A 26,330-nucleotide genomic window follows, 5' to 3' on the forward strand; every position below is an offset into this window, starting at 1 on the left:
ATATTAGCCTTCTGAAATAAGTCAAAGTCTTCCAGGTCACAGAATGATTAAACATTAAGTGTGTTTAAATAACTGACACAAAGTCATTTCAATGCAGCGTCCTAATGATTAACCAATCATTCTTAAATGGTGGCCTTTATTTACTTCAAAGCAGAAAGACCAAGGCCTTTATTTGGAGAAGACTTTTATTCCTACTTCCCAACAAATGGAAACTCAAAACTGCTCTCAGAAATGCCAATTAAAGTCCAGTCCTTTCACTTTTTCTGTTTTCCCTCCAATTGATGTTATGCCACTTCCTTTAATTTTAAAAGTCTTCCATTCTTCCCATTACTGGTAGGCTTTTAGTGTTAAAAAATCTAAAAAGGAAATGTTGAGTTTCACTGATGGCAGCTGAAAATCCATTAATTGAATAACAGCTTTTAGATGTATATGTCATAATTAGGGCTGCATGGTGGTGTGGTGGCTAGCACATTATCAAGAGGAGCCCGGGTTCAAGTCTCAAGTCTGTATCACATTGGTTTCAGAGTTCATCTGAAGACAGAGCGGCTCCAGGCTGTAATCTTGATGAACACGATCCTCTCCGATATGGAGAGCAGCTTCTCATCTTTCCTGCCACCAAGCCCCGAAGCCTCTACCAACCGTCTGCCCTCATTTTCCAGATAAATAGCAGGGTTTCACTCATCTTGACCCCGATCAATAACACCCTCACATACACACAAACACTATCAACTAAAGGGCAAATAATAATGCGGAGACAAGGAATCGTGTTTTCTATACTGCTTTCCTACAGCTGTTTACGCACTATTGATTATCCTTTAAGTAAATCCAATACTAAAATGCCAGAAGACAAAAAAGTGCCCTTTAAAGTTGCTCTGTCTGTGGAAATTTGCCATGTTTTATTGAACTTCTCATTTGGTGTTCCCAAAAGGCTCCAATCTGCTTTTTTGCCTCCTTTAAAAGGGCCCATAAAAGGTGACAGTCTTTACTGAGTAAAGGGTTATACAGAGAGCAGAATCTGTATAGTTAAAGCACGTATAGATGTAAGGATGCAATGATACTAGTATTGGCTGCTACAGACTCAAATAGCTGGATCTGGTATCGATGACAATGTGGTGCATCTATACAATTCCCTTCTATGTTCAAATACTATATACATTATATACTGAAATTTAACATTTTGACCAATTTGTTTCTGCATTAAAAAGGTTTACACTTGTATTTTCTGTAAAGTTTGAAGATTTTTCAAGTCACTGGTGTACAAATTCTTAATTTTATAATAAATAACAATTCAGTAAATATATCTATGTTTATATTCGGTACTGGCCGTTACCCAAAGCCCAGGTAACAGCATCAGTATCAGAACATCCTTATCTAGGTGCAATAAAAATACTGTGACTCTATAAAGAAATGCACAGAGCCCGTATTCAGAAACTTTGGCTTTAAATTAGCCGTCAGGACTTCTTAAGGGTTGTGATGTTACACCTAACCATTAGAAGTGCTGCTCAACTCTGTGTAGCTGACACACACACACGCTAACAGAGAGTCCATGTCTGCACTGACACCGTGAAGACGACGACGATGTAGATGCCGCAAATGCTGACCAATTAGCGCAGACAGGACTTTTTCAGCAGATGGACCTAAAGAGACTTAAATGGAGCGTTTCAGGCAGAAGGTGAAAACAGGTGAATTCAGACAGACAATAGGAGAAAATAAAGAAATATATATTTATACATTAAAGCAAGTAAACATGTTCTAGTAGAAACCCTGAATACATATTTATAATATCTCCTTTAAAGGCGTGCATCGTCTAAAGAAGAATCTCAGAGTGCTTAACGACATATTATAGATATAAGTGGAGACATAAGGATGTGGAGACGTTGGCAGACTCTCCACATGCTGTGGAGGCACTAAACTGTGCTGCAACAGTCCCCTGAGGAACCGAGCCTTCACTCTGCATGTCTCTGCTCCCTTAATGACTCCACCGGTGACGTTGAATGTGCTAATTTGTTTCATAAACTGGAGTCAATTTGCGGCCTAATTATATGCAAAAGCACTGGTTCCCCCTTGCTCCTCTCTCTGGGGAGGAGTCGCAGGGTTATTGGTTGCTTGCCTGCTGCATAGCATGCAACAGATGAGCAGCTTCGCAATGTTCCAGTCTGGCAGCCTCCACCGACTCCTCAGAGTCCACGACTCCGAGCGGGACTCCGCACAGCAAATGCCCCGAGTGAAGCCTGAATGAGTTCATGATGTGAGAGCAAGGAAGCGTGTTAAAACTGTGTCTGCTCTTGCTTCAGGATTGAGAGGTAGGTGCTTCATGTGGGCCTGCACTGAAAGCTGACATTAACAATTCAGCCGGCTCCACAAGTGGAAACACATAGCTGCCTGTTTGAGCCAGCAGGAATCAATAAATGCTGAATATTTATACTGCTGGAGAGATCACCTGGCTCTGTGATACACACAAGAGAGAATCAATAGAACAATGTGGTCATGTTGGATCAGAGTGTGATAATGGGCAAAGGATAAAGCGCCACCAAATGTCCTGCAAATGTCTTCCTAGCTCTGTATGAATTTTAGTCGCGTGCTGGTTGAGCCATGTCTGTGAGTGGGTACAATGGCTACCAATATTACAAAAAAGAGCTTTTGTAAAATAGCTTTATAAATAAATAAGAAGAAATGCTGATCCCTCCCGTCTGAAAGAACAGGCAACCCTGTAATAACAGAGAAGTGGGCTGTTTTCCCTCTAGGAATTACTTCTTAATGCTTGTTTAGCAGAAAAAGAGAAACTTAGAAGGTGAATAAGAGGAATAGTGCTTGTAGATACAGAAAATAAACATACTGTGCATCCATGTGTGTCTAGCATGCACAACTATATACAACTTAGCAAGCCTCCTAAAAATATGCTTAATCTCTCGCAAAAATAAATGAAACATTGCTCAACTCAAAGACGAATATCTGTACTTCCATCAAGATACAGACGGCATCCAAACGAGTGATAATTATTTGCAATCAGAGCTGCTATCTGCATGAAGTTGTGTTTCTAAAAGATTAATGCACACCTATTGAAGCTCCCAGGTTTTAGATCATTTCAATAAACGCATTCACAAACACGCCCTCATCTTCTAACAACCCTTCAAGAAGAGACAGGCGTGGCTTATTCTCTTTGAATTGGCACTGACGTCACTATGATGTGGCTTTATCTGCCCTCTGATATGTCAGGCATGTTAGGCATGTTAGGCATGCAGCTATACCTGTAACAGACTCTCAATGAGACAGGCAGTGGTGAAAGAAGTATCCAGATCCTTTACAGAGGTAAAAGTATCAAAGCACGCTGGGAAAATACTCCACAATGCAATGCATCATATCCTCAAAGATCATCATACGTTTGTCACGTGGCTGTCCTTTGAGAACCAGCTATCTCTAAAAAGAAAACCTTCTGACGATGCGTTTTTCAGCTGAGCCAGGAGGCTTTTAAAATAGTTTTTTTTATCTGAGGTATCAGGAAAAAATAAAGGAACAGTTCATCCTTCAGTTTATAACAAAAAATCAATTGTAAGGGAGGGGATAAAAAAAGTATTTTCTCAAAAGAAACTAAAGCTGTCAGACAAACGTAGTGAGGTAGAAGTACAATAGAGATGTAGAGGAGTAAAAGTATAAAGCGGCATAATATAAATGTACTTCATTCCCCCAATGGAGGTCTGCCGGTCTGTGTCTTAACACAGTTATCACCAGCCAATCTCTCTTTCTCAGAGTCCAGTCAAACCAGTGGCTCTAGCTGTCATTTTAAAACAATGTCAAACAAATATGACGCGTGGCAGAGCTGCAGTCTGTCCACTGTCACGCCTGTTTTACATGTCGAGTGCCGAGAAAAGACTCCGGAAAATACACCTGTGGATCCGAGCTCATAGTCGACTAATTAGTCTACGAAAAACGCACATTGCAATTTCGCAGAGCCTAATGTGACTTCTTATAATTGTGTCCAAATACAGAAACCGTCCAAAGATATTTAATCTGTGTTACAGCTACCACACCAAAATAGCCTCTAAATCGATGCTCAATAGTCATTCTCCAGTAATAAGAATAAACCCCTCCTCAATACAGGATCCTGCCTGGTAGGCAAATTCCACAAGATCCCTTTCCCACCAGAAGCATTCCTCCTCCCACCTTTCCACCCGACGTCTGAGCATCTCTGGATCTGCAGAATAAAGATTCTGCACAAACTGTCACTGGGTTCAAAAGCCTGCTAGTGGGTGAGGCTGAGGGGAAGCATGCCACAGAGCAGGAGAGAGGCCCTGTGTACCCAGAGGCCTACTTGTATCAAGTGCCTGGCATGCTTTTCAGTGCCTGGCAGCGCAGCAAAAAGTCCTGCAGGCGTCCAAAGACAGACAGCGCTTCGGTGCAGCAGAGATGCACACGGACAATGAGATTCCTATCCGTTTGTCCCTTTTTCCCGCCCGGGGCAGGTCCCCCTGATTGCATCCTCTGAAAAAAAAAAAGAAGATATACCACGGGACAGATCTGATGGTTGTTACCTAGCAACAGGTGGTAAGAAAAAGATACTGGCCTGGCTTGAAGGATGAGAGGAGCGGCTACTCGGGAGACAAGAAAAAAAACCACGGTTCCCCTTCATGAATTATGCCGATTCTGACTAGAACAAAACCGACCTGAGGACTCGCATGAATGCCAATTGGTACTTGAGGCTCGGTCATGGAAATTAATGACATCACTTCTGAAAGCTGGGCCGAGCGTGAGTGAGTCTGTACTTGGCAGAGCGTCAAGCGGTGGCCTGATAGCGGAGGCGATAAGGGGGTGATGCCAAATCCAATGGAAAACTGTGAGAGGGGGAGATACTGCAGACGCTAGCAGTAGACAGATGACATGTTGAAGTGGGTTAAATACTACCATCATCCACTCTTGTGGGATGCGGAGCTGTTAACCAAACCCCTTCTGTTAAATCTTTGGGAATCTGAACGGTGTCCGCTTTTTCGCCGACGTGTTAGCAAATGCAGACGCAGGTCTAAAGATAAAAGTTTAATTATCGCTTACAAGCTGCAGCAGAGCAGGAAGATTTTAAAAAGTTGTTTATATCCATCTCTGACGCCCAGTGATGTGCAGAAATTACAGCGTGGTGTCAACTGGCACTTTAACAGCACTGTTGTGTCAGAGTGAACTAATTACATGGTGGGCGGTATTCTACGAAATCCTGGATTGCTGAAACATCAAGCGCACCTTGACAGAAAGAGGGGGAATAAAAGAAAAAGAAACACAAGAGCTCGGCTAAATTAAGGGACAGATTCTCAAAGTGCTGCTCCGCTGCTATCAAAGCAATGAGTAGAGTGATGAATGCAGTATTCAGGTTCAATGGCAGCGGTGAAAATAGATGCTATTACAAAGGGAGACGGAGAGAGAGAGAAAGGGGAATACAGAGAAAGTGTGATTTTCTTTAAGTGTACTGACAGTTTGAGGCCAACAACGCCCAACCAGAGCAGCTGCTTATGAGCAACGTCAATACGCACCCAATGCTTCGCTCCTCATTAAGTCCAAAAGAGTTGGGAGAGTTTTTTGTTGAGTCATGCTTTGTTGTTTTGCCCCAATACAGCTGCCGCCACATGTTTGGAGCTCGTCCCCCGCCCTCCCCCTCTCAACTCTCCTCTGGTTTGTCTTTCTCCCCTCACATTCCTTTCCTTTCTTCACCTCCTCTGTCCTTAAAACCTTCCTCCCATCATCATCATCATCATCCACCCTCTTCATTCTCAACCTTTTTTACGACTCTTGATCAGACGCCTCATTTCGCTCTCCGACTCTCTGTGTCACTGGTAAAACTAAAAGATTCTTCTCGGGTCATTGAGTTCGCTTCACCATGGCAACACCAGCTGCCGCTTGTTTACTCACAAGCAAATCTCTATTTCTCTATACACACGTACTGCTGCAACGCCTTTTGAACGAACCCTGGATTTGAATGGTGATTTGAATCAACAGCCCACTAGTCAAAACAACCAAACATCATCTGCTTTTACGGCTTAGACACGATGATGTAATGGTTCAAGTTTCTCAACAAATGGCTCTCTTTTGGCTGCTTTTCCTTAATAATTGACTGCTGTGTTTCAAACTATTATAAGACCACAAGCCATGCCCATGTTGGCAAATACAAGAGTGTTTTAGATATTATGATCTGTCCATATCTACTAGGGAATTTCATTTACCCAAGACTAATCTGATTCAAGCAGCAGAACAAGGGTGAAGAAACAAGTGTACAAAAGGAGTCTTAACACTCCTTTGTTCAGAGTTTAGTTGAAAGGTATGTAAAGTTGAAAAAGGGGCAGATTCTGAAAGTTTTCAATTGCTTTTTCAAACTTTTCTTTTACTGATATTTTTTCTATAACTTCTGTTGTGGTGGATGGGCTATAAATATTGCAAAAAACACATGAGCTTTAGCCGCTGTTGAGATTCCAGTCAGCGGTTTTAATCACAGCTGTAGCAAAATCAAAACTCGTGGGAACAAAACACAAAGCCATAGCTGCTGAAATCCATCCAAATAAGACCTCGAATCCGAAAATGAAGCTTTATTTAAGCTGCAGATTGTGTTATCAGTCCTCTAAAGAGCTTCCACTTGTCTTTCCCAGCACACATGACAGAATATAAAGCTTAGTGATGGGATAATCTCTCCCACAATGCACCTTGGGAGTTGTACTTTACTTTAGTTACATTGTTATGTACTCAACCTTGAGAGTCTAATGTACTGATGAATTCTATGTAACTTTGCATTGCTAGAGACCAGTTGCATCAGCTGACACCTTCAGCTCTTACCTTGCACGTCATCATGTCGCTGACCCTCTGCTGCATGGACTGCCCCGCTTTGGGTCTGACCAGGAGGTAGAGGGCTTTGACCTCGGGGCAGGACCTCAGCAGCTTCTCCACCAGCACTTTGCCCATGAAGCCCGTTGCTCCTGTGATCAGCACGTTCTTGCCGGCGTAGTATTCCGGTATGGACGCCATGCCACCGCCGCCCGCTGGGCCGCTGCAGATGTCTGTCAGTCTGGTCTGTCCGTCTACTGCCTGCTCTCCTAACCCGCCGAGGTCTGGGTCCTCAGACAGCTCCTGCACAGGAAAGCAGGAGGACATGAATGTGAGTGTGGGAAGCCACATGGTTTATATATCAGGAAGTACTTGTATGTTGTGAAAACAGGGTGAGTTTCAGTGATAAAAGGGTTCATCGAGAAGCCAAATCTGAACTGTGAATCACACCTACGTTGCAAGGATGTGGAGATAAGTTCTGCATGAATGCTAATGACTTCAGTTTGATGTATATATTTGGTAGAAAAGCCCCCACATTAAAACAAATTCAAAACATGTATCGTTGGTGTTATCTCTCTATTCTGACCTTCAAACTGCCAGGAGAAACATCATGCAACTATTATGCAAATTAGATGAATATTCATATAGATGGATAGAGAGGGGGCAACGTTCAGGGGCAATATGACATCCGCTTGGGTGTGTGTGTGTGTGTGTGTGTGTGTGTGTGTTTGAAATTTATTGGCAGCAAGGATGCAATTACTTTGGTTTAGAACCTTTTAGACAATAGTGGATAAAGCCTGAGGAGGTTTGTTGCATCTCTCTTCCTCATTTCCGATCATCCCGATACGATCTGTGATGAAATCATGAGGAAAAAACCCCAAAACATACTTTTCACAGAGTCAAAGAAGACGCCTTCAAACTGCTTATTTTGTCTAATCAACACTCAGAAACCCAAAGATGATGATTGGTGTTTTCCACTGACACAAATGAATGGATTTGTCAAGAAAATAATAAGGTCAAATTGTAATAAAGAGGAATGAAATTAAAGTTTCTATTTTACACGTCTATCTGACGTTGATGTTGTTGAGTTTGTCTAATGTAATCCATGACAGGGGTCATTGCATTCAACATTAATTTCAGTGATAATGCATACATTATCAGGATGTGTATTGATGGAGAAAACAAAAAAGAAAAAAAATTAAAGATGGGTATGCACCAGTACAGATATTGGTAATATATACATTACATACTGGAGTTTTAATTCCTGTTTAAGTTTTGCCCGATTTGTTTGATGCATAAAAAAGGTTTGAATTGTAATTTCTGTTGATTTTGAATATTTTTTACTAAGCTGCTGGTGTACAAATTATTATTTTAGCACTAAAAATAACTCATTTAATCTATATTTTTGTGACATTTTGTTTTACAAAGTTAGCAAAGCAATGTTTAAGTCAAGCCGTATGTTGCTTTACACATAACAATGATCCCAGTCACACACAGTGAGGCTTTCAGCTTATTATTTCAAAGGCAAACATGAACACACACACACACACACACACACACACACACACACACACACACACACACACACACACACACACACACACACACACACACACACACACACACAGATTCCTCTGGTGTGGGACATTGTGACTTTACGTCTCTACTATCTCGGTCCTCCACAATCAGATGACCCACCACAGCAGCACAGGACATACAACTACAATCACACCGTATGTCAATATCACAATCTTCTATCTGCTCCCAAAGTTACACCAAGAACACTTCAAGCTTGTTTTGGAGACATCGCATGACATCGCTCATGCAATCTCTCTCGTTCCACAATGTTTCGGGGAGTTTCTCCGAACGCAGATAGTCCTGTTGACTCAGCATTATCCTTTGCATGATGGTAAGATTTTACATGGCGACAGATCCAAGCCAACGTTAGCTGGAGGCCATACTGGTTGAGCCATAACATTTACACAACAATCTCCAGCCAGTGAAACGTAGTCAAAATCAAGAATGCCTCAAGACAAAGTGACCCAGACTTGCACTCTGCGTCATTCTTTCAATGATTTTTGACACATTTTTTGACACACTCATTCTATGGCAACTTAATTGGATCAATCGCTGCCTTAATGGCGGTAGTCTAATGGCTTTGCGCCTGCTTATTTGGGCCAATTCAATACCATAAATCAGGAGCTGCGTTTGCTGCTTTAGTAGTGGCAGGAGGCCAGATGCTAAAGAGTCCTGATCACGAAAAAAAAACCATGATAAAAGCTGATGAGGCTTCAGCTGCTGGTCATTAGCTTAGACACAGAATGCACCAGTGTGTAAAAACAGAAGCAACTGTTGGGACTTTTATTTTTCTTTGAACTCGGAGATGACAGAGCTTCCTGATTGGGTAAAAGCTGAGGCATCTGTGGGTTAAACCGTCAATTCACCTAAATTACAAAAATACATGTTTCCCCACTCATTGTAGTACATTGCGATAGCTTTGGTTTTATGTGCTCAGGTTGTGAGGTATTTTTCACTGTGTCAGCTACTCTCACACCTCATCACTGTCGTATATGCCCTCTGGCAAGCTAGGGCTGCAACTAATTATTATTTTCTTTATTGCTTAATCTGCTAATTTATTTTATTAGAGGAGAAAATAGTTGTTTAGTGTACAAAACATCAGAAAATTGTAAAAACAAACAAAAAAAACCCTATTTCTCAAAGTCCAAGTGTTTTGTAATTTCAAACCTAAAATTAAAAAAATATTAATTTCAAATAAATGCAAGAAGCTGAATTTTAGTTGCTGAAACAATTAAATGTTAACTTCTCTTGAATTATAATAAATTCATGATGAAAGTAGTAGCCAAAAAAAGAGGAAAAATAAATTGTCTTGATAAACTCATCAATTCATTGTTGTAGCTCTAGTAACAACTGTCAAGTGTGTGTTAATAGCTGATAGAAAAAGTAATAATTAGATTTTATACATGCAAGAAAGGGACGACCTTGTTGTGGATTTTATTGCAGTTATTTGCTATATTTGATGGCTATAGCGTGCTGCCATTCTTTCAGGATGAGAGAGAGAGGGGGAAAATGCACACCAGTGTTAGAGAGATGCTGACGACGGTGAAAGTACAAGTGTAAAAGGAAAATAGTCGCATACGGAGCAGAAAACATTTAATAATTTAGCAAAGCTTCAACATGACAGTCTTCGTTACTACCCTAAATAAGACTACCGGTTTGACTGTTTTCCTTTACACTTATAGTGTGCTACCAGACATTTCCTGTCACCCCCCCACAGAGAATGTTCACATCATCAAAACTAATCCATCGGCTTCTGTGGTGGGAATATGACAAAAAACGATAATGTATGTGTAAGATTGTGAATGTGAAAAGCAGTTTGGAAGAGTAATGAAGGGATTTTTTATAGACGCAGCACAGCTCAACCATAACTATATGGCTTTATTTATAAAACAAATGGATTTTTATGTGTTATTTGACAGATATATTGTGCTGCAAAACAGTTACAGTCTGAGCCTTTCATCTTTATTCCCTTTAGACAATAACACTGAGCCGACATGTGACTTCAGCTATGTGTCTCTCTGATCAGAAGCATTGTGCTGGATGAGTGGGCTGATAAACTCACAACCACGCTGATAAACTCACAACCACGCTGCCAACGTTGCTGTTCATTTGTGTGTGTGTGTGTGTGTGTAACCATGACAACGATGCACCGATACATCACAGGCCTCTTAAAGACAGGATGACAGCTTCCTGTCTCTGGTTGGCATCATCTTATTTTTCTCTAAACCAATCCCAGGAGCAGGCTCGTCCAGTCCTGTCTTACATTTGCCAAAAGTCAGTCCAAAAAAAAAAAAAGGCTGACGTTGGGATGCTTACTTGTAAAATTCTGCACTTGGCAACAATAGCACAACATTCAGCCAAGACTGACTCTGGATCAGCACTTTCAGTGACTCAGTGGAGCTTGTGATTTGTACACAAGATGAGGTTTTTTTTCCCCGCCGTCTGCTTCTTTCATCCTCTCTCCTGGACTGAGCTTCCCGGCAAGTCTGCCTCCGAAGAGAGAAGACGGAAATCAAATCCTCCTGAGCCAAACGTGGCCAAGATAACAAAACAATCTTGTATTTACTTGCTTTCCTTTTTCCATCTGTGCTTGCAATATTGAATTACACTCCCTTAAACAAACAGAAAGAAAGAAACTGTGTGTTTGACTTAGTCACTGGTTTTCAGTGGAAAAGAGGCATCACAGTAAAATAAGGCCTGGCTTTCAAGCTGAACGCAAAGTCCTCTCAGCTTTACATTTACACCAACTCTGACGGATTAGTTAATCCCTCTAATCTTGATCTATAATTTACAGGGAAGGTAAAATCTGCAGATTTACCACTCTGTGTGCAGAGACGGTAAAATAAAAAGGTTGGACAAGGTCCTCTGCTGACATTCCAGTTTTGTGCTTCACAGAGATTCCCTGTGGACACAAGGGCGGGGGGAGGGGGGGGGGCTGAAAGTCACTACGGATTAACGCCTGACAATGGAAATGTTCCCGCAGCTGGAAAAGTGTTGGAATGGACGCGCACATATCTAACCTCAGAAGAATGCAGTAGTGGGTGTGCATAACTTCCAGCCTTTCCCTCTGCCTGTCAGTTAGGCTGACGATGTCCAGCCATCTGCGGCTACAAGCCAAGATGGAAACCGGAGCTAAACTAAAGTCCAGTTTGTGTCTCTTCATACTGAAATCCAACAATGTTTACTAGGGCTGAGTCAGGGTTCAACGCTAACCGTTAAATGTGGCATCTGCTTTCGGTTGCCGAAACAGAAAATACGGTTGCCATTTTTTAGTCGCCTTACATTTTGAGTAATTAAGATACTATGCAGTTATACATGACCTTAAAGTTACTGTGAGGGACTTTTAACTGTTAATGAAACAGTCCCAAATGAATTCTGATCCCTCTACATGACCTACATAAGTGAAAAAGACCATCAGCGAGAAGATTGGTTATTTCTGGCAGCTTCTCCTCCCTCCGCCGGGAGCAGAGCGTACATCATGCTGCTGGAGAGCCAGGCCGTATTGCTGGGCCTGCTGGAGGGATGGGAGGCAAGGAAGAACCAGCCTGTCAGACACCTGCTGCAGTAAAATGAGCGATTTTCCAAAGGGATTCTGGTTCTCTAAAACACTACTGTCCAAAAGGACCGCCAAAATCAACAGAAAATGAAAGTTCCTTGTAGTAGCTTTAATAATAAAAATGTGACAAAAAAGACTAAAAGCTTTATAACAGTTACCTAACAAAATAGTTGTGTTTTGTATAATACTTAATACAGAATTTGAATCTTAAGTGCTATCAGTTCACGTGTCCACCCTCGACTCCTGGTGTACAAAATAGCTGTAGTTCGGCTGTTGTTATGTTCTTCAAAGATCCCGCATAAATGAACCCAGCTAGTCAATAGTTGTTTGTTTATCTGCTCTATCCATCTTAAATTTAGTTTTTGGGATCTTTGTGCTGATCCCGACCACAGATCACCCTTCAGTATTGAAGTCCCTTGGCAAAGAGACTGGAGTGCAAGTTTTTCTGTCTGCTGTCCTTGTTTCTTTAATATGTTAATGAGGCCAAAAGCTATCTGGCAACTGCTACTTTCGAGCCCAGTGAGAATCATTGTCCTTTTTTGATACGGCAGCCAGACAGTTGTCTTCATCAATCATACGCACAGTGAAGGACAAGCGGAGTAAAGCTCAGACGACGTGTGTCAGTATTAACCTTGCTGTGTTGTCACTGATGAATAAGACTGCATCCTTTTTTACAGTCTGCATTAAGACTTGAAAGGGAAAAATGTCAAAGCACTGGGCAGCAAGGACAATAATTTAAACCTTAAGGGACCATCTTGACAAAGCACCGCGTCATGTCCAAAGTCACTCAGGGGTCGTTCTCAAAAAAAATAAAGTTTGAGAGATGCAGGAGGCTGAAGAGTACGGTTCAGCTGCTCCCCTCTGGTCTTATTTCACACTTCCTTTTCTTGTGATTAAGTTTTTTTTCTCTCGATGTTCCTCCTGAAAGCATCGCTCGGCAGGAGGTCCATGCTGTTTGTCGGAGGCCGGTTGTTTCAAGCCGCAGCTCTGCAGTCCTTCTGCTGCCTCCGGCTTTTCCTCACACATCCCCCTCTATTAGTGGGTCAGCCGAGTGCTGCTGGAGACACCGGCGAACATCGAGCTCTACAGCTGCACGCTGGCCAAGACCATTATAAACGGACAAAAGCCCGACAGAAGCGTGGAGGGGAGGAGGGAGAGTGTGGGAAAAGTAGATAGAGCAAAATGCAGCCAATAATTAAGGCGGCATTAGTCAACTTGAATGCCAGTGCAGCGCAACACAAAGGAGAAGTCAGTGCCTTTCACTAAATAACACAGTGCAAACATTGTAGAAAAAACTAACGAGAAAGCTGAGTTAAATGTACGACCAGGCGCTTTTACATCCCAGTGCCAACATGGAGACTTTTAAAAACACGAGTCCAACTTGTAAACTCAAGCCAGGAGACAGGAAGGTCTCATCTTTCAACACGTCTCATCTGATCCAGAATACAAGACTCCCAGAATGGAAACAACCACCAACACTGTGTCTGTACACAGGAGGTGAGCAGCTCCGTCTGTGTCTATACAGGATGCGTTCAGGCACAGTATTGAGTTGTAGGTCAACCTTCGTTTTGGCACGATGATCATCCACAGCTCCTTCCGTTGATAGGAAGGAGCTGTGGATGAGATAAGAGCGAACAAGGAAATGAACAAACCTGAGGTCGGGTAATGACCTGATCATGAGATTAGATTAATAAAATATATGAGCTTCTGGAGAAAAGAGATGCTGAGTTTATTAAAACTAGCACTTGAGAAGTGATAAAACTGGTCAAATTGATTCTTTGCCAGTTTCTGTATCTACGACTGTAAAGCTCTCAGTTTTAGCACCAAACATATAAAAGTTGTCACAAAAGTAGATTTACATTAGTTTTCATTGAAAACATCTATTTGGCTGCAATAAAGGGGTAAAGTCCCGCCCGTTCTTGTGTCCACCATGGGAACGTATTATGGAAATTGGATTGTCCTTCAGTCAATGGCGAAAGAGGAATATTTATTTGATCCTGTTTGAATTGTGCCATGAATTACAAATATGATGTTTTTTCAATATAAAGGATAAATTTGCAAGTCAACAAAGTGGCATGTTGTCATAAATTTGTCGTAGAATCATTCAGTTTTGTGTGAACGCCATCTCTCTTCCGCAAAATATAAGGCTGTAACCTTGGCTTACCAGCTAGCTAGGTAACTTAGTTTTGTTCCACACCCAAATATAACATTATTTTATGTGTTTTATCCTCTTTTTATTGAAGCAAAAGCAAGAGCAAGACCTGTTGCTTGTGTGAGAACATCTCAGTACGAAACACACAGGAATCATAGCTTCAGGTAGAGACGTCACTTGCGCTACTTTTGGTTTTGCACTCTTTATAATGATGTATTTTCACAGTCTTATACTTCAAAAGGAATACTGACAAAATGCAACTTTTTCAATTCAAACAGGATGGGAAAAATAAAATTTCTCACGCCACATATTATTACTCTACATATTATTTCCAAAATAAGTTCCCATGGTGGTCCATCGGTCCATACTATACTCCCTAATGATGCATCACTATGAAACATCTTTCCCAGCATCCTCCAGCTTGACTCCCCCGCTCCAATATAGGAGGTTGTAACATTGGCCCTTTACACAAACCCACGTAATTGCACAGCACTTTTAAGGGGCTCTTATCCCAGATTGCATTACGGCACAAAAAAACAGCAGATCTTCTCTTCCACTACTTTTTTTTCCCAGGGGCAGCTAAAGGCTAATCTAATTAGAATTAATTAAATTAGCCGTGGGCTTCGAGGATTTAAGTAGTGTCTCCTTAAAAACCATGAGCAAGTTTAGAATCAGCACATGAAGGTTGTACCTTGGTATCAGATATCTGACCACAGGAAAGTCAGTGTGTGTGTGTGTGTGTGTGTGTGTGAGCTTATGTTTCCTTGTGTTCATCAGTGCATTGTCTACATTATGTCTGATGGTGGAGGGATTCTGTAATTACACCAGCGGTGTAACAGAGTGTAACAGAGTGACAGAGCCTCTCCGTGCTGTGGTGTCACTTTACGCCTGGCTCAGACCCAGACTTCTCCAGAGAGCTGCAGCCGGGCCAAGAGGTCATGAACCTGCACTGTGGTCATCATGGTATCAATCCCATGGAGCACTTTCTATTTTTATGCTTTTTCAAACAGAAGTGCAGAACAAACACATAAAGGAATGACCCAGAGATATAAAAGAAGAATGACTCATCAATACCAGACCAACAGCGCTCTAAAGATTAACGTTAGCCTCCATTACTTTGATTCCCAGAAGCTCAGTGTCGGGACATTTACAGGAAAATATTCACAACAACAACAACAACGGTCAAGTTGGGACAAGGTTCACCTGAAGAAGACTATCAAAGGGCATTGTTTTGAATAAAGAAACTGAAAACTGTCAAGACAACTGGCATTATCACACCTGTTTGTGGTGGACAAAAAGTGTCCTATATCTCACTTTACCTCTCACTATAGACTGCAGAGAAGATGAATTGAAAATATTTCATATTTAGAGGGGATTATGTGCCTTTACCCGCTCCGACCTCCAGTTGCAGAAGCGCAGTGGTCTTTTATGATCCATTTGAAGCAGTAATTACCACGGCGGCTGACAAAAGGCCCCTCGCTCTCAGCAGCCTTAATTGGTGAGGCGGTTTCAACCCGTTATCACAGAAACCGAAGCGGATCGGGCAAAGTGAAGTTCAGCGGGTGATTCCTCATAAAAAGCCGCCTACACGGCTACATAGAGCATGTTAGCTGCTCACTCCGGGGACGATCATTCAATATCATCGTTAACAAACATTCAGTGGCATCATCCTGATGGATGAATCCAACCAATCTGTAGTTTAAACACTTAATTACCTAATAATGTTCCTGAAAATGGCTGTGTAATACGGGACTGCTTTGAGTCACTGTAAAATATTTCCTTAGTGGAAACTTTATGCTTCATATTTGCTGAACTATATCTTGGCTTATAGACAAATTTCACATTTTTTGCATGTCCATCTGACTTGCTGTGCACTGATGAAAGACTGTAGTTTGCATTTACAATTAGTTGGAATTAAATAATGAATTGGAGGACAATTAGTTGGATATCAATCGAAACTTGTTTCCACTTCCAAATAATTAGTGCCTGATTGCATTTCTTGAAAACTTCCTGGGACCTGCAGAAAAAGGGATTTGGAAGTTTTTTCATGGCTCTGTCTTGGATCAGGTACAAAGTTTAGATCTTGTATCTAACATGCATTTTATAAAGATGCGCCATCTCAGGATATGTCCGTGATATACAGGAAATAGTGTTAATATTTTGAGACTAAAAGCCAGCAAAGGAGTGAAGGATTGCTCAATAATTAAGAACTATTTCTCCATAGTCACATTTTTATGCATGAGAGTAAAACTGAAGCCCTTGTGGTACGATATAACTTCACACTCCATCTTGTAATTCATGACTTGTCCGTGCTTTTGAACAACAACCAGCTCGCTCGCTTGCATAGAAACCAATATCTGTGACCGAGTCATTTAATCCGTATCCGGAGCAACGGTAGATTACAGCGAACAAGCAACACAGTAATGCACTACTTCACACATTACTCGATAGCTTCACCTCGTTCCGCTGACAGCCAGGTTTATAATTAATGACACAGGAGCTCTGGCGTCAATTGGTGAGCTGTTCGAGTATCTCATCCGTCCATCCTTCCATCCAGTATGCAGATTAGAGCCGCAGGTGGAAAACACACTAATGGTTTTGAACACTAGAGGCATGATTAGGATACAGTAACGCAACAGGATTTCAAAAACACAATACCATCATGATGTGTTTATGGTCGTTAGTGAAAGCGACACAAGGAAACACCCTCCTGAAATTACACACACAGTTGATGGTATCTGAAGCAAACAAACTTCTCTCTAGACTAGATGACCGACTTTTCAAAACACGCAGAGTGTTGTTGATGCCAATTTCTGTGAATTTAAATATATATGAGCCAGAAGGACACAGAGTGTGTGTGTGTGTGTGTGTGTGTGTGTGTGTGTGTGTGTGTGTGTGTGTGTGTGTGTGTGTGTGTGTGTGTGTGTGTGTGTGTGTGTGTGTGTGATGGATGTTTGTTTCAGGGAAAAGAGGATGCTATCAGCTTTGTCTGTCTGCTGGGTACAAGGCTAGGCGGAAAGATTAAAAAGGAAGGCTGCTCTCTTCCTGGGATTGAAGTGAGGATGTGGTTTTGTTGGGCCCATTTAGAGCCTAACCTGACCAATGTGGTCCAAAACTCAGGTAAAATAGTAACTTTTTAATGGATCAAGATGTATTCATGTTTCATTTGAACAGGAGGTAAACATGATTACTTTGGAAATGGCAATAAGGGGGTGACTAAGAGTCTAATCATTGCACAGGCAAGTCATTAATAATGTAGCAACTAATGATTGCTTTCAACATCAATTACGTATTCCTATTATTGTTTAGTCTAGAAAAAGTCACAAAGTAGTGTTCCCAAAGTCATTTAATGGCTTATTTTGTTCAAGTCACACTCTAAAAGACAAAGATGTGGAAATGTACACCCAGCAAATCCTCACATTTGAGAAGCTAAAATTTGAGAATGTTAGATAAATGACTTTATTAACAGATTATTAAAATTGTTATGAATTAATTTGCTGACGATCAAATGATCACTTAAATTGGCTAGTTACTCTATATTAATTGAAGGATGTCGTCTGTAAACATTTAGTGACATTGCTTTCTTTGACTAAAAGCTTAAAACCCCCACAGATATTCAAATGACTGAAATAAGACAGAGAATCGTCAAATTTAAGAAGCTGAAACCAGCAAAAAGATCGTATTTTCCATGATGAATGACTTAAAGCTGCACTAAACACTATTCTTATAATAACAACGGATCAAATGACTAGTTGTAACGTGAGAGGTTCTGCTCTTACTGACAGATTATGAACTGTATACATTTTAGGGCGTGAGCATTTAGCAGCTAAAAGAGCCAGACATTTTTCTCAGGCGTTGGTGGAGACCAAACCTGAGCTAAAAGCGAGATAACCATCAATGGATCTAGATGAATGAAATGGCCAGAAACATGGGGATGTAAATGGGCAACTCTTTACGGACTCATTGGCCATAACAACTTTTGCTTTAGCACTAGCCTTAACTATAAGCATTGACCTGCAGAGTAAAGGCCATACCGTCAATGACAACTTGTTAAGGAGCTTTACTTAATGCCAAATAAAAAGAGGCTATTTACTGCCTTTGATCCGCCTTTAACAAAAAGCGGTTCACTTCGGGGCAGCCTGGGAGTTGCTGCCTTTATCTCCTCTGTGTCTGTATGATGCATTGTGTTGCCTGCATGGAGGACAAATGCACAATAAGCTCCTGCTCTCTCGCTTCTGTTCCACTAATCTCCCGGCAAGAGAAAGGAAATACCCCTGCTAGATATTTATGCTCAGGTCCCAAGGAAAGAAAAGAGCGACAAGTATGAAGAAGAAGCTATGCGTAGCCTTGGCTGGCAGCCATACTGACCATGTATAGGAGGACTGGGCGTTTATCCAAAAAGTCCCAGACACAGACATCCTGGTTGGGCCACCCTGCCACAAACATCACTAATGGGGTCCAAGACAAACATCACTCCAAATTAGCCCCAGAGGCTTGTTACTTTAAAAAGACAACACCTTGAGTTGTGGCTTAAAGGACATAAAGTATTGAGTGAATCTTCGAGAAGAAACGTAAACATTTACCTTATTAAAGCAACTCAACATGATAGCTATGAGTACGAGCGGCCTGCAGCCCAGTCAGTTAGCCAGTTGTAGCCTCATATGGAGAACATTGTACGTTTTGGGGAGGTGAACTAAGGTTGCCAAAACAGTCTGAGTAAACAGTCTTACCAACATTTAAGAATTAGGAACATTGTGTTAAGTCTTGGTGTCGTATTTGCCAAGCGTCCACAACAGATCCTGTAACAGCAAGAACTGCCACCAAGTCCAGCCATAACAAGGTCAATGATTAGGAAAATATATTATAAGATAATATGTCAAGGATATATATGTGCGTTAAGACCTCTGCATTATCTAGTGAAGTAAAACAACAGAAAATCTATTTTTATTTATCAAAGATCAAAAAAAGTTAAACTTTTACTAGAATGGTAAAACAATCATCAGCAACACTATCTGCAAATATTTTCATAATCTTACTATCTTTAACGTCAACTTTTAACTCTAGCTTATCAAATATGGAAAGCAGCTGCTTTTTTATGTTTTATGATGATACAAACTCAACCTTTTGTTGCTGTTCAGACAAAACAAACGATTTGACGACATTGCGTTCGACTTTTGGAAAATGTGATTTTTATTAGTTTTCTGACCGATTTAGAGACAAAATGGTTAATGGAATAAAATCAATCGTGAAAATAATCATTAGTTGAAGCACTGCTTTTAACAGCAAATTAAGTCAATTTTATTTAGAAAGCCCAAAATGACAAATTAAAGATCTATGGAGAATATGGAGAAAATAAAAATCTCAACTTCATGCTCAACATATAAGAAAAAGAGCTGATAGAGTTTTCTTGCTGCTTCAATCGTTCACTTTTACTTTTAAACAGCCATTTGAAGCAGGAACAAATGTTACACAACGACTGCTAACAAATACCAGGAGTGCAGCCAGCTAATTGCTCATTTTCATCAATTAGGCTGGTAATGTCAAAGGCCTAAACTGTTTGTAAAATTAATCCACATCAGCTAGCGATGCTCTTAATGTCATGTTAACAACGTCCTCAGGACTTTAAAGTCAAAACAGGAAGAATGAAACAGTTCTGTCCTTTTACAGACTCCTGGATTCATCCTGTACAAAAAGCCACCAGATCAGATTAAGAAATCTGACTGCCCATTTTACTCTTTTCTCTCCTTAACTCAAACCCCACTGGTTTACAGATTACAGGAATCCATTTTTGATGTTTATATCCAACGCCAATATCCTGTTTCAACACATTAAGGAAGCATAGATATAATGTCATGGAGCCTTTAATATCCAAAACAATAGGGGAAGCCTGTGTTTGGATAAAGTCTCTATCATGAATCATTTGGTTTATTGTGTTTGGAGAATGTGTTTAAGAGCTACTGCATACTTTCTATGTTATTAAATGTGTATTAAACAAAGAGTGCTAAAGAGGCATTTAAATAAATGTCTGTTCAGTCACTATCTAACGCAAAAGAACGTAACACAACGGTGATTGAGCCAATGGCCCACTCATAAAAGTATTGCAATATCTATATAATTGCATTACTAAACTTGATAATATATCCTGGAAAAAATGCAGTATTACAGTTTTTCTCCATCCAAAAATGGAAATATGCTCCCAATTCTGAAAAATAGCATGTTTCATCAGACTCCAGACTGATGAAATCTAAGCACAATTCCTTTGTTTTACCTCAAATAGAAATGTAACTTTTGGATTGCCACTTTAACGCCATGAAATCAGAGAACTCACCGAGCAACTTCTGCCTCTCGCCTGCTGGATCACTGCTCTGGTACAGTAAAACCCTCATGTATCCAAGTTTGTTTAGAAATGTGCGAAAAGACAAATTACAGCCCTGAGGCCACGGTGTGGATTTACCTGCCCGCTGAGTTGCATCAATTTCTTAATAAAACGTGTAATAGCGGTAGACCTGAATCACCAGCAGGATCATGTTTCTGGAGACGCAAGAACGCCCGCAACAACAGATTACGGGAACCAAGAAAAGTGATGTTGCAACAATCGCCAGCTCATCACAGTGTGAAACATTCACTTAATGTTGAAATAATGGGCACTCCCTTCACAAAGGCTATTGGTATGCATGTCAAACTGGTGTGGAAGGTAATAATAGAGACGTGTATCCCAATCTAGCATCAGAATAGGTGAACCTACTATTCCACTATGCGTTTTCCTCCCCTCTCTTTGTTAAAGCACATTCTATTTGAAGTTAGAATAAATGTATTTAGTTTCAGGTGACTATGATCCATGCACTTTAGAAGATGTCTTATAGTGGTCTTGAGCTTGGCTCCATTAATCAACAAGAAAGAGCCTCCGAATCGTCTCTATTACACTCCAGTGAGAACAGTGAAAAACTAACATTATAATCTCTTTATTAAAATGATTTATCATCATATAGAATCGGAAACGGAAAAGGAGCAAATCCTCACATTAAAGAAGTGGAAGCCCAGAAATGAAATTGAAACTTTCATCAGCATCAGTTTTAAATAAAGAACTTTTGGCTGAATGAAAAATAATTTTGCAGTTGGAAATATCTTGATTTTTAGCATAAAATATCAACCAAAGTATAAATAAACAAGCTCTAACATCCGAAGTATCATTAAGCATCGAGGTTTGATAACCAGCCAGAACAGAAAAACAACTGCTGCCTGGAGCGGCAAGAAAAACACATTCTAAAACTTTAAAAAAAGCAAAGATTCTAGTTTGGACCTTTTAGATCAAACGGTGTCCTCTTTAAAAAGACTGTCATCAAGGTGATCTAGACTCTCCCTCCCTCTCATGGCCCCGCTCTCCTGCTCATTTATCCTCAACATCCACAGCCGTCGCACCAAATGCTGACTCAAACCAACCTGGACCCCCGATGAGAAACAACCACAGGTGCAGGGAAACGCTCCTTCATTACCGCCGACAGCTAACCTGTGTGCTACTTTTAGCTGATTTAGCTTTCATACCTTTTAGCAATTTATTTTTTTAGTTCAACACCTGCGTTTTTCAATTCACTGTTCATTTAAAGAGTGTTTTCCTCTTGAATTGCAACATCTAGTATTAATGCACATTACGCTCTATGGCACCGGTTTGACTGCAAGGTAAACAAAGACAGAACCATCCTGTTGTGACTGAGAGACCTGTAGCGATCCACACCTTCTTGTTACTGTGTTGTTTGTGAACCTGTGTCACCGCATTGTTGGCACTAAGTGGAAATGCCAAAGCAAATAATGTGAACAAGGATAATATGTAGTTAAACAGCTTAGGGAAAACACCAAACAAGACTGCTGTAAAACTCCCATCGGCCTGTCAGCTAATGTTAAATCACTTAAGTTTGACCTTATTTCATTAAAAAAACATTGACTTCCAGACAAGGGAACCCAAAGTGCAAATATGTGAACAATTCCAGGTTTTAGGACTCATTTCTGCAGAGCTCTTTAGAGAATCTTAAACATTGTTGTTGTATGAATGTTAGCATGATGATGGACACCGATCACACTCTTCCCAATACTGCATTTCTTGATTAAAAACTTTAAATGTCACAGAGGCTTTTAAGCTGATGACATTTCACCTTAGTTGAAGTTAGAGGACTCGGCCATGTGAGCTAACGTTTACTGACGCTGCAGACTGTAAACTGTGTGTTTTACGGTCGTGCATCTAAAGAATTTCCCTGAGGGGGAAAAACAACCCAAGACAAATGTTACATCAGAGTTGATTAAAAGATAGAACCTGTGGCTAACATTACTGAAAGTGATGGGTTTCTCTCCTCCTCCAGACACACTTACACTGACAGCATAAAACAAGATTTACATCCTTGCAGCGGTTGTTTATCAGCTGAAGGAGGAAGCAAACTGCAATCCCCTCACCCGAGACCACATCCTAACGTCACCCAGCGTCTCTCAAACATGTGAGCAACAAGTGGACGCGGAGATCTCCCATCATGCCTCTGCACTCACTCACTGAACCGTGCTACAACTCTCCATGCATGGAGGAGAAGGACTGGAATTAGCATTTTTAAAAAGTCTATGAAGACCTGGCTGCACTAATGTAATTAAGAAAGGTTATGAAAACAGAAAACAAAAGAGGGACAACAAAAAAATCTGCCTTGCCCGGTTTTTGGTTTTCAAATCAAACAACTTTAAACTTCTTAGAAAAGGCCGTAAAGGAAGTCAGGTAGAGAATAAAAAGTCTCTCCGGCAGTATGTGATCGTTTCTTAGTGCAGCTATAAATACACAAATGAGCACACATTGACGAACATGCGTGCTCGCTTACCTAACACTTATCTGAGAGCAAAATATAGGTCATCTCGTGACGATAATTAGAGCTCTATATCTGTGAATCCTTATTTAGAAATAACCTCGAGACACTTATAGCTGAGATGGTGACGGGTTTACAGTCGCATATCAAAAAAAGATTTTTGAAGGATGAAAATCTGCTCAGAGTTGATGGACTGATGTTTCCTGTTAGGTTTTTCTCAGTAAAAAGGTAAAGGGTTACTAGTTTTATAAGTTGACATGAAGTTTTGCTTCAACTAAGAGTAATGTGACATGTTATATCTACTTATTGTGAGGGAATTACTGTGTTTGTGTCAGTATACAGTGGCAGACTTTAACCAATTAACAGTTTTGTGGATATTTATGATTTGATTGGTTTGAAAGACGATTCACACTTCAAAAGTAGAGCTGCAATGACTAGTTCATGATGGATTAGTCGATTGATAGAAATGTACATTCGTTTTCGTCGTTTTTCATGCAAATGCCAAACTTTTTCTTGTTTTTAGTCCTCTGTTAGAAAATTGGATATTTTGTGGTTTTTGGACTGTTGGCAGGACAACACAACACAGTTGAAGTCGTCACTTTGGCCTGTGTGAAATAATAACAACAAAATATGGCGTTTGAAAGACAAAACGATTTAACCAAGCAAATAATCAATAAGGAAAATAATTGTAAGTTGCTGCTCTGCTTTAAAGTCACAAAAAAAAGAAAATAAATTAATTCCGCTTTTCATAAACTCTGCTAAACAGCTAGTCTGCAGGGATTCCTAGAGCTACTAAAATGCCACATAAGCAATATCAAATAATGATATAACACTGCTGGCTATTAACCACAGAAAAAAACAACACATTACTGTTCAGATTTGTCCTAGTCAAATTACAATTTGGATGACATGACACCCTTGCACTGTAACCTGAAAAGGAGAGGGTGGAACGTACAGTATGACAACAGCTATGATCATGACAATACACCTACATGGTAATAGACTGAAGAGCAGAGGACAGTAGAGTTTATCCTCCCGAATCAAAAGTGTATCAATAGAAATAGGTAGACATACAGGACTGACTGCTCTGAGGGGAGGTAGCATTCTGTTCTTGTTCAGTGAAACTGTGTCTATATCGAAAAGAAAAATCAAAAGGTAAAAGCACAAATCTTCTCTGTGAGGGAATTTCTGATCTGGACACATTCATGATCAGGAGAGCCAGCTGGGCTTTTTTCTGTCATCTCAGTCAGACCGCTGAGCAAACTACATCAGCCAGGAGGAGATTCAAAAAGCTCTCCTCCACATGGTAAACCACACACACACACACACACACACACACACACACACACACACACACACACACACACACACACACACACACACACACACACACACACATGAAATCTTTCCTGTTTATAATAATATCTCCTTTTTCTACACAGACATTTTTATTCATGGCTGTGACTGTCAAAAAAAACAATGTAACGAAATCAACATGTTCATAAATCTTTGCCAGCACTCTCCATTCGATACAGTACAAACAGAAATATTGTTAGAACCCCACTTCCGGTTTTCAGTATAAAACGAAAAGGTGAAGAAAGGGAAGAAGCAGCAACAAAAGATGGATACTTGTGTGTATCGATTAAACTACCAGCTATTTTATCAATGTGTCGTTTGGGCTACAAAAAGACAGGAAATATCATTCAATGCCAGTGTGACAATCACAACGATATATCAGTTAGACATGATGTATAACAGGGAGAAATAGGAAATCCTATCGTTTGAGGAGCAGAGACGGATTCATACTTTTGCTTGCAACAATTAATAAAATAACAAAATAGTTAATTTATGTCTATTTACTCATAGATTAATCAACTACTTCTTACTTGTAGGGGAACATGAAATATACAGGCATGATATTTTGGGTTGAGCCTTTGATGGAGGTCAATGGAACTTTTGGGTGAAAATCTTATTCGATGGAAAGTGACAGTGTTGAAAAGTCATGAATCAACTATTGCTTTCAAGGCACTTTACAGTTACTCTAATTCAGTGGTTCTCAAATGGGGGTACGTGTACCCCTGGGGGTACGTGAAGGCACTCCAGGGGGTATGTGAGATTTTTTTAAAAATATATTTAAAATTAGCATCCATTCAGAAATCCTTTAAAAAGTTATTTAATAAATATTCAATAAAATATAAGTGTAAGTTCATAAACTGAATTCAATGCAACAATGCAATCTTCAGTGTTGACAGTTTAATAAATCAGACACTGATGGCAGAGCGCTGTGTATTGCATCTTTTTTTCAACCAAAAATGCTTTGCGCTGGTTAGGGGGTACTGAAAAAGTATTTCACAGGGGAAAAAAGGTTGAGAACCACTGCTCTAATACAATGACACTAATACACTGTGCAATACAATAGTTATAATAGTTTATATCTGTATATATATAATATTTCAGTTACTGTGGATTCTTTACTGTTTTTTTTATTGCTCATTTGCTTATTTATAATACTTATTTTTGATCTTGTTTTTTTTTTTTTACTATGTCTCTTGTTTGCACTATCCTCTATGCTGCTGTAATCCTGTAAATGTCCCCGCTGCAGGACTAATAAAGGATGATCTTATCTTATTTTCCTTGGGCAAGACACTTAACCCCAAGTTGCTCCTGAAGGCTTGCCATCGGTGTGGACTGGATGATGAATGTTAGTTAGAGTCTGATGGTGGCACCTTGCATGGTAGCCTGTCATCAGTGTGTGAATGGGTGAATGATATGTAATATACTACTGATTGTAAGTCGCTTTGGATAAAAGCGTCTGCTAAATGACTGTAATGTAATGTATATTGTTTTGTATTGTATTTATTGATAGCATTTTAAGTGAGAAATCCTGAATAAAATGTTCACCATGCTCGGTTGTTTACCAATTTCCTTCTACCATTCATTCACTACAGTGGTTTCAGTCATATTATATTGTTACACTAAAACTATCTCAAAGCATCTGATAAATGTGTTTTTTTTTATTTTTACACATGTCTTTTCTTTTGAAGGCCACAGCCCGTTCTTCCTGTCTCGTCCGTGTTAACTGCCTCCAGCTTTGACGCGGCTGCTCCCTGCTGACTGACTGACTGACTGACTGCTGACTGCCTGCTCACAACTGTCACGTTCAGACTGAAACAAATGAAGGATGACACTTCATAAACAGTATATGTTTATGAAGTGAGTGAGCTCGGAGAGGTGTCCATGCCCACAGACCCGGTGGAGGACGCTCCTGCAGCGGCGCACCTCCGCTCCCCCCAACACATACACATTCACATCCCGATAAACATAAACCATTCATTCAGAACTAAAGACACAAAAGCCCTCTTACCTCAGACATGGGGTGGCGCGGCTGTCAGGGACGGTGCGGTGCGGTGCGGTGCGG

At 40.4% G+C, this 26,330-nt stretch overlaps 1 protein-coding gene across 4 annotated transcripts in view; it reads right to left on the minus strand.

The window, feature by feature from the left end:
• si:dkey-97m3.1 (fatty acyl-CoA reductase 1) overlaps positions 1–26,330 on the minus strand; it is a 48,887-nt gene extending 22,557 nt beyond the window's left edge. For 2 of the 4 annotated variants that reach the window (XM_054624954.1, XM_054624952.1), the window contains exons 1-2: positions 20,533–20,639; positions 6,805–7,095 (exon numbers count right to left, since the gene is read on the minus strand). In XM_054624954.1, the coding sequence (XP_054480929.1) occupies positions 6,805–7,095; positions 20,533–20,550 (309 nt within the window). In that variant the 5' untranslated portion in view covers positions 20,551–20,639. Of the gene's footprint in view, positions 1–6,804; positions 7,096–20,406; positions 20,640–26,276 lie in introns of those variants that run through there. The other 2 variants (XM_054624953.1, XM_054624955.1) reach the window with 2 other exon arrangements.

The sequence above is a fragment of the Anoplopoma fimbria genome, chromosome 23 (assembly GCF_027596085.1).
Source record: "Anoplopoma fimbria isolate UVic2021 breed Golden Eagle Sablefish chromosome 23, Afim_UVic_2022, whole genome shotgun sequence".
NCBI classification, from domain to species: domain Eukaryota; kingdom Metazoa; phylum Chordata; class Actinopteri; order Perciformes; family Anoplopomatidae; genus Anoplopoma; species Anoplopoma fimbria.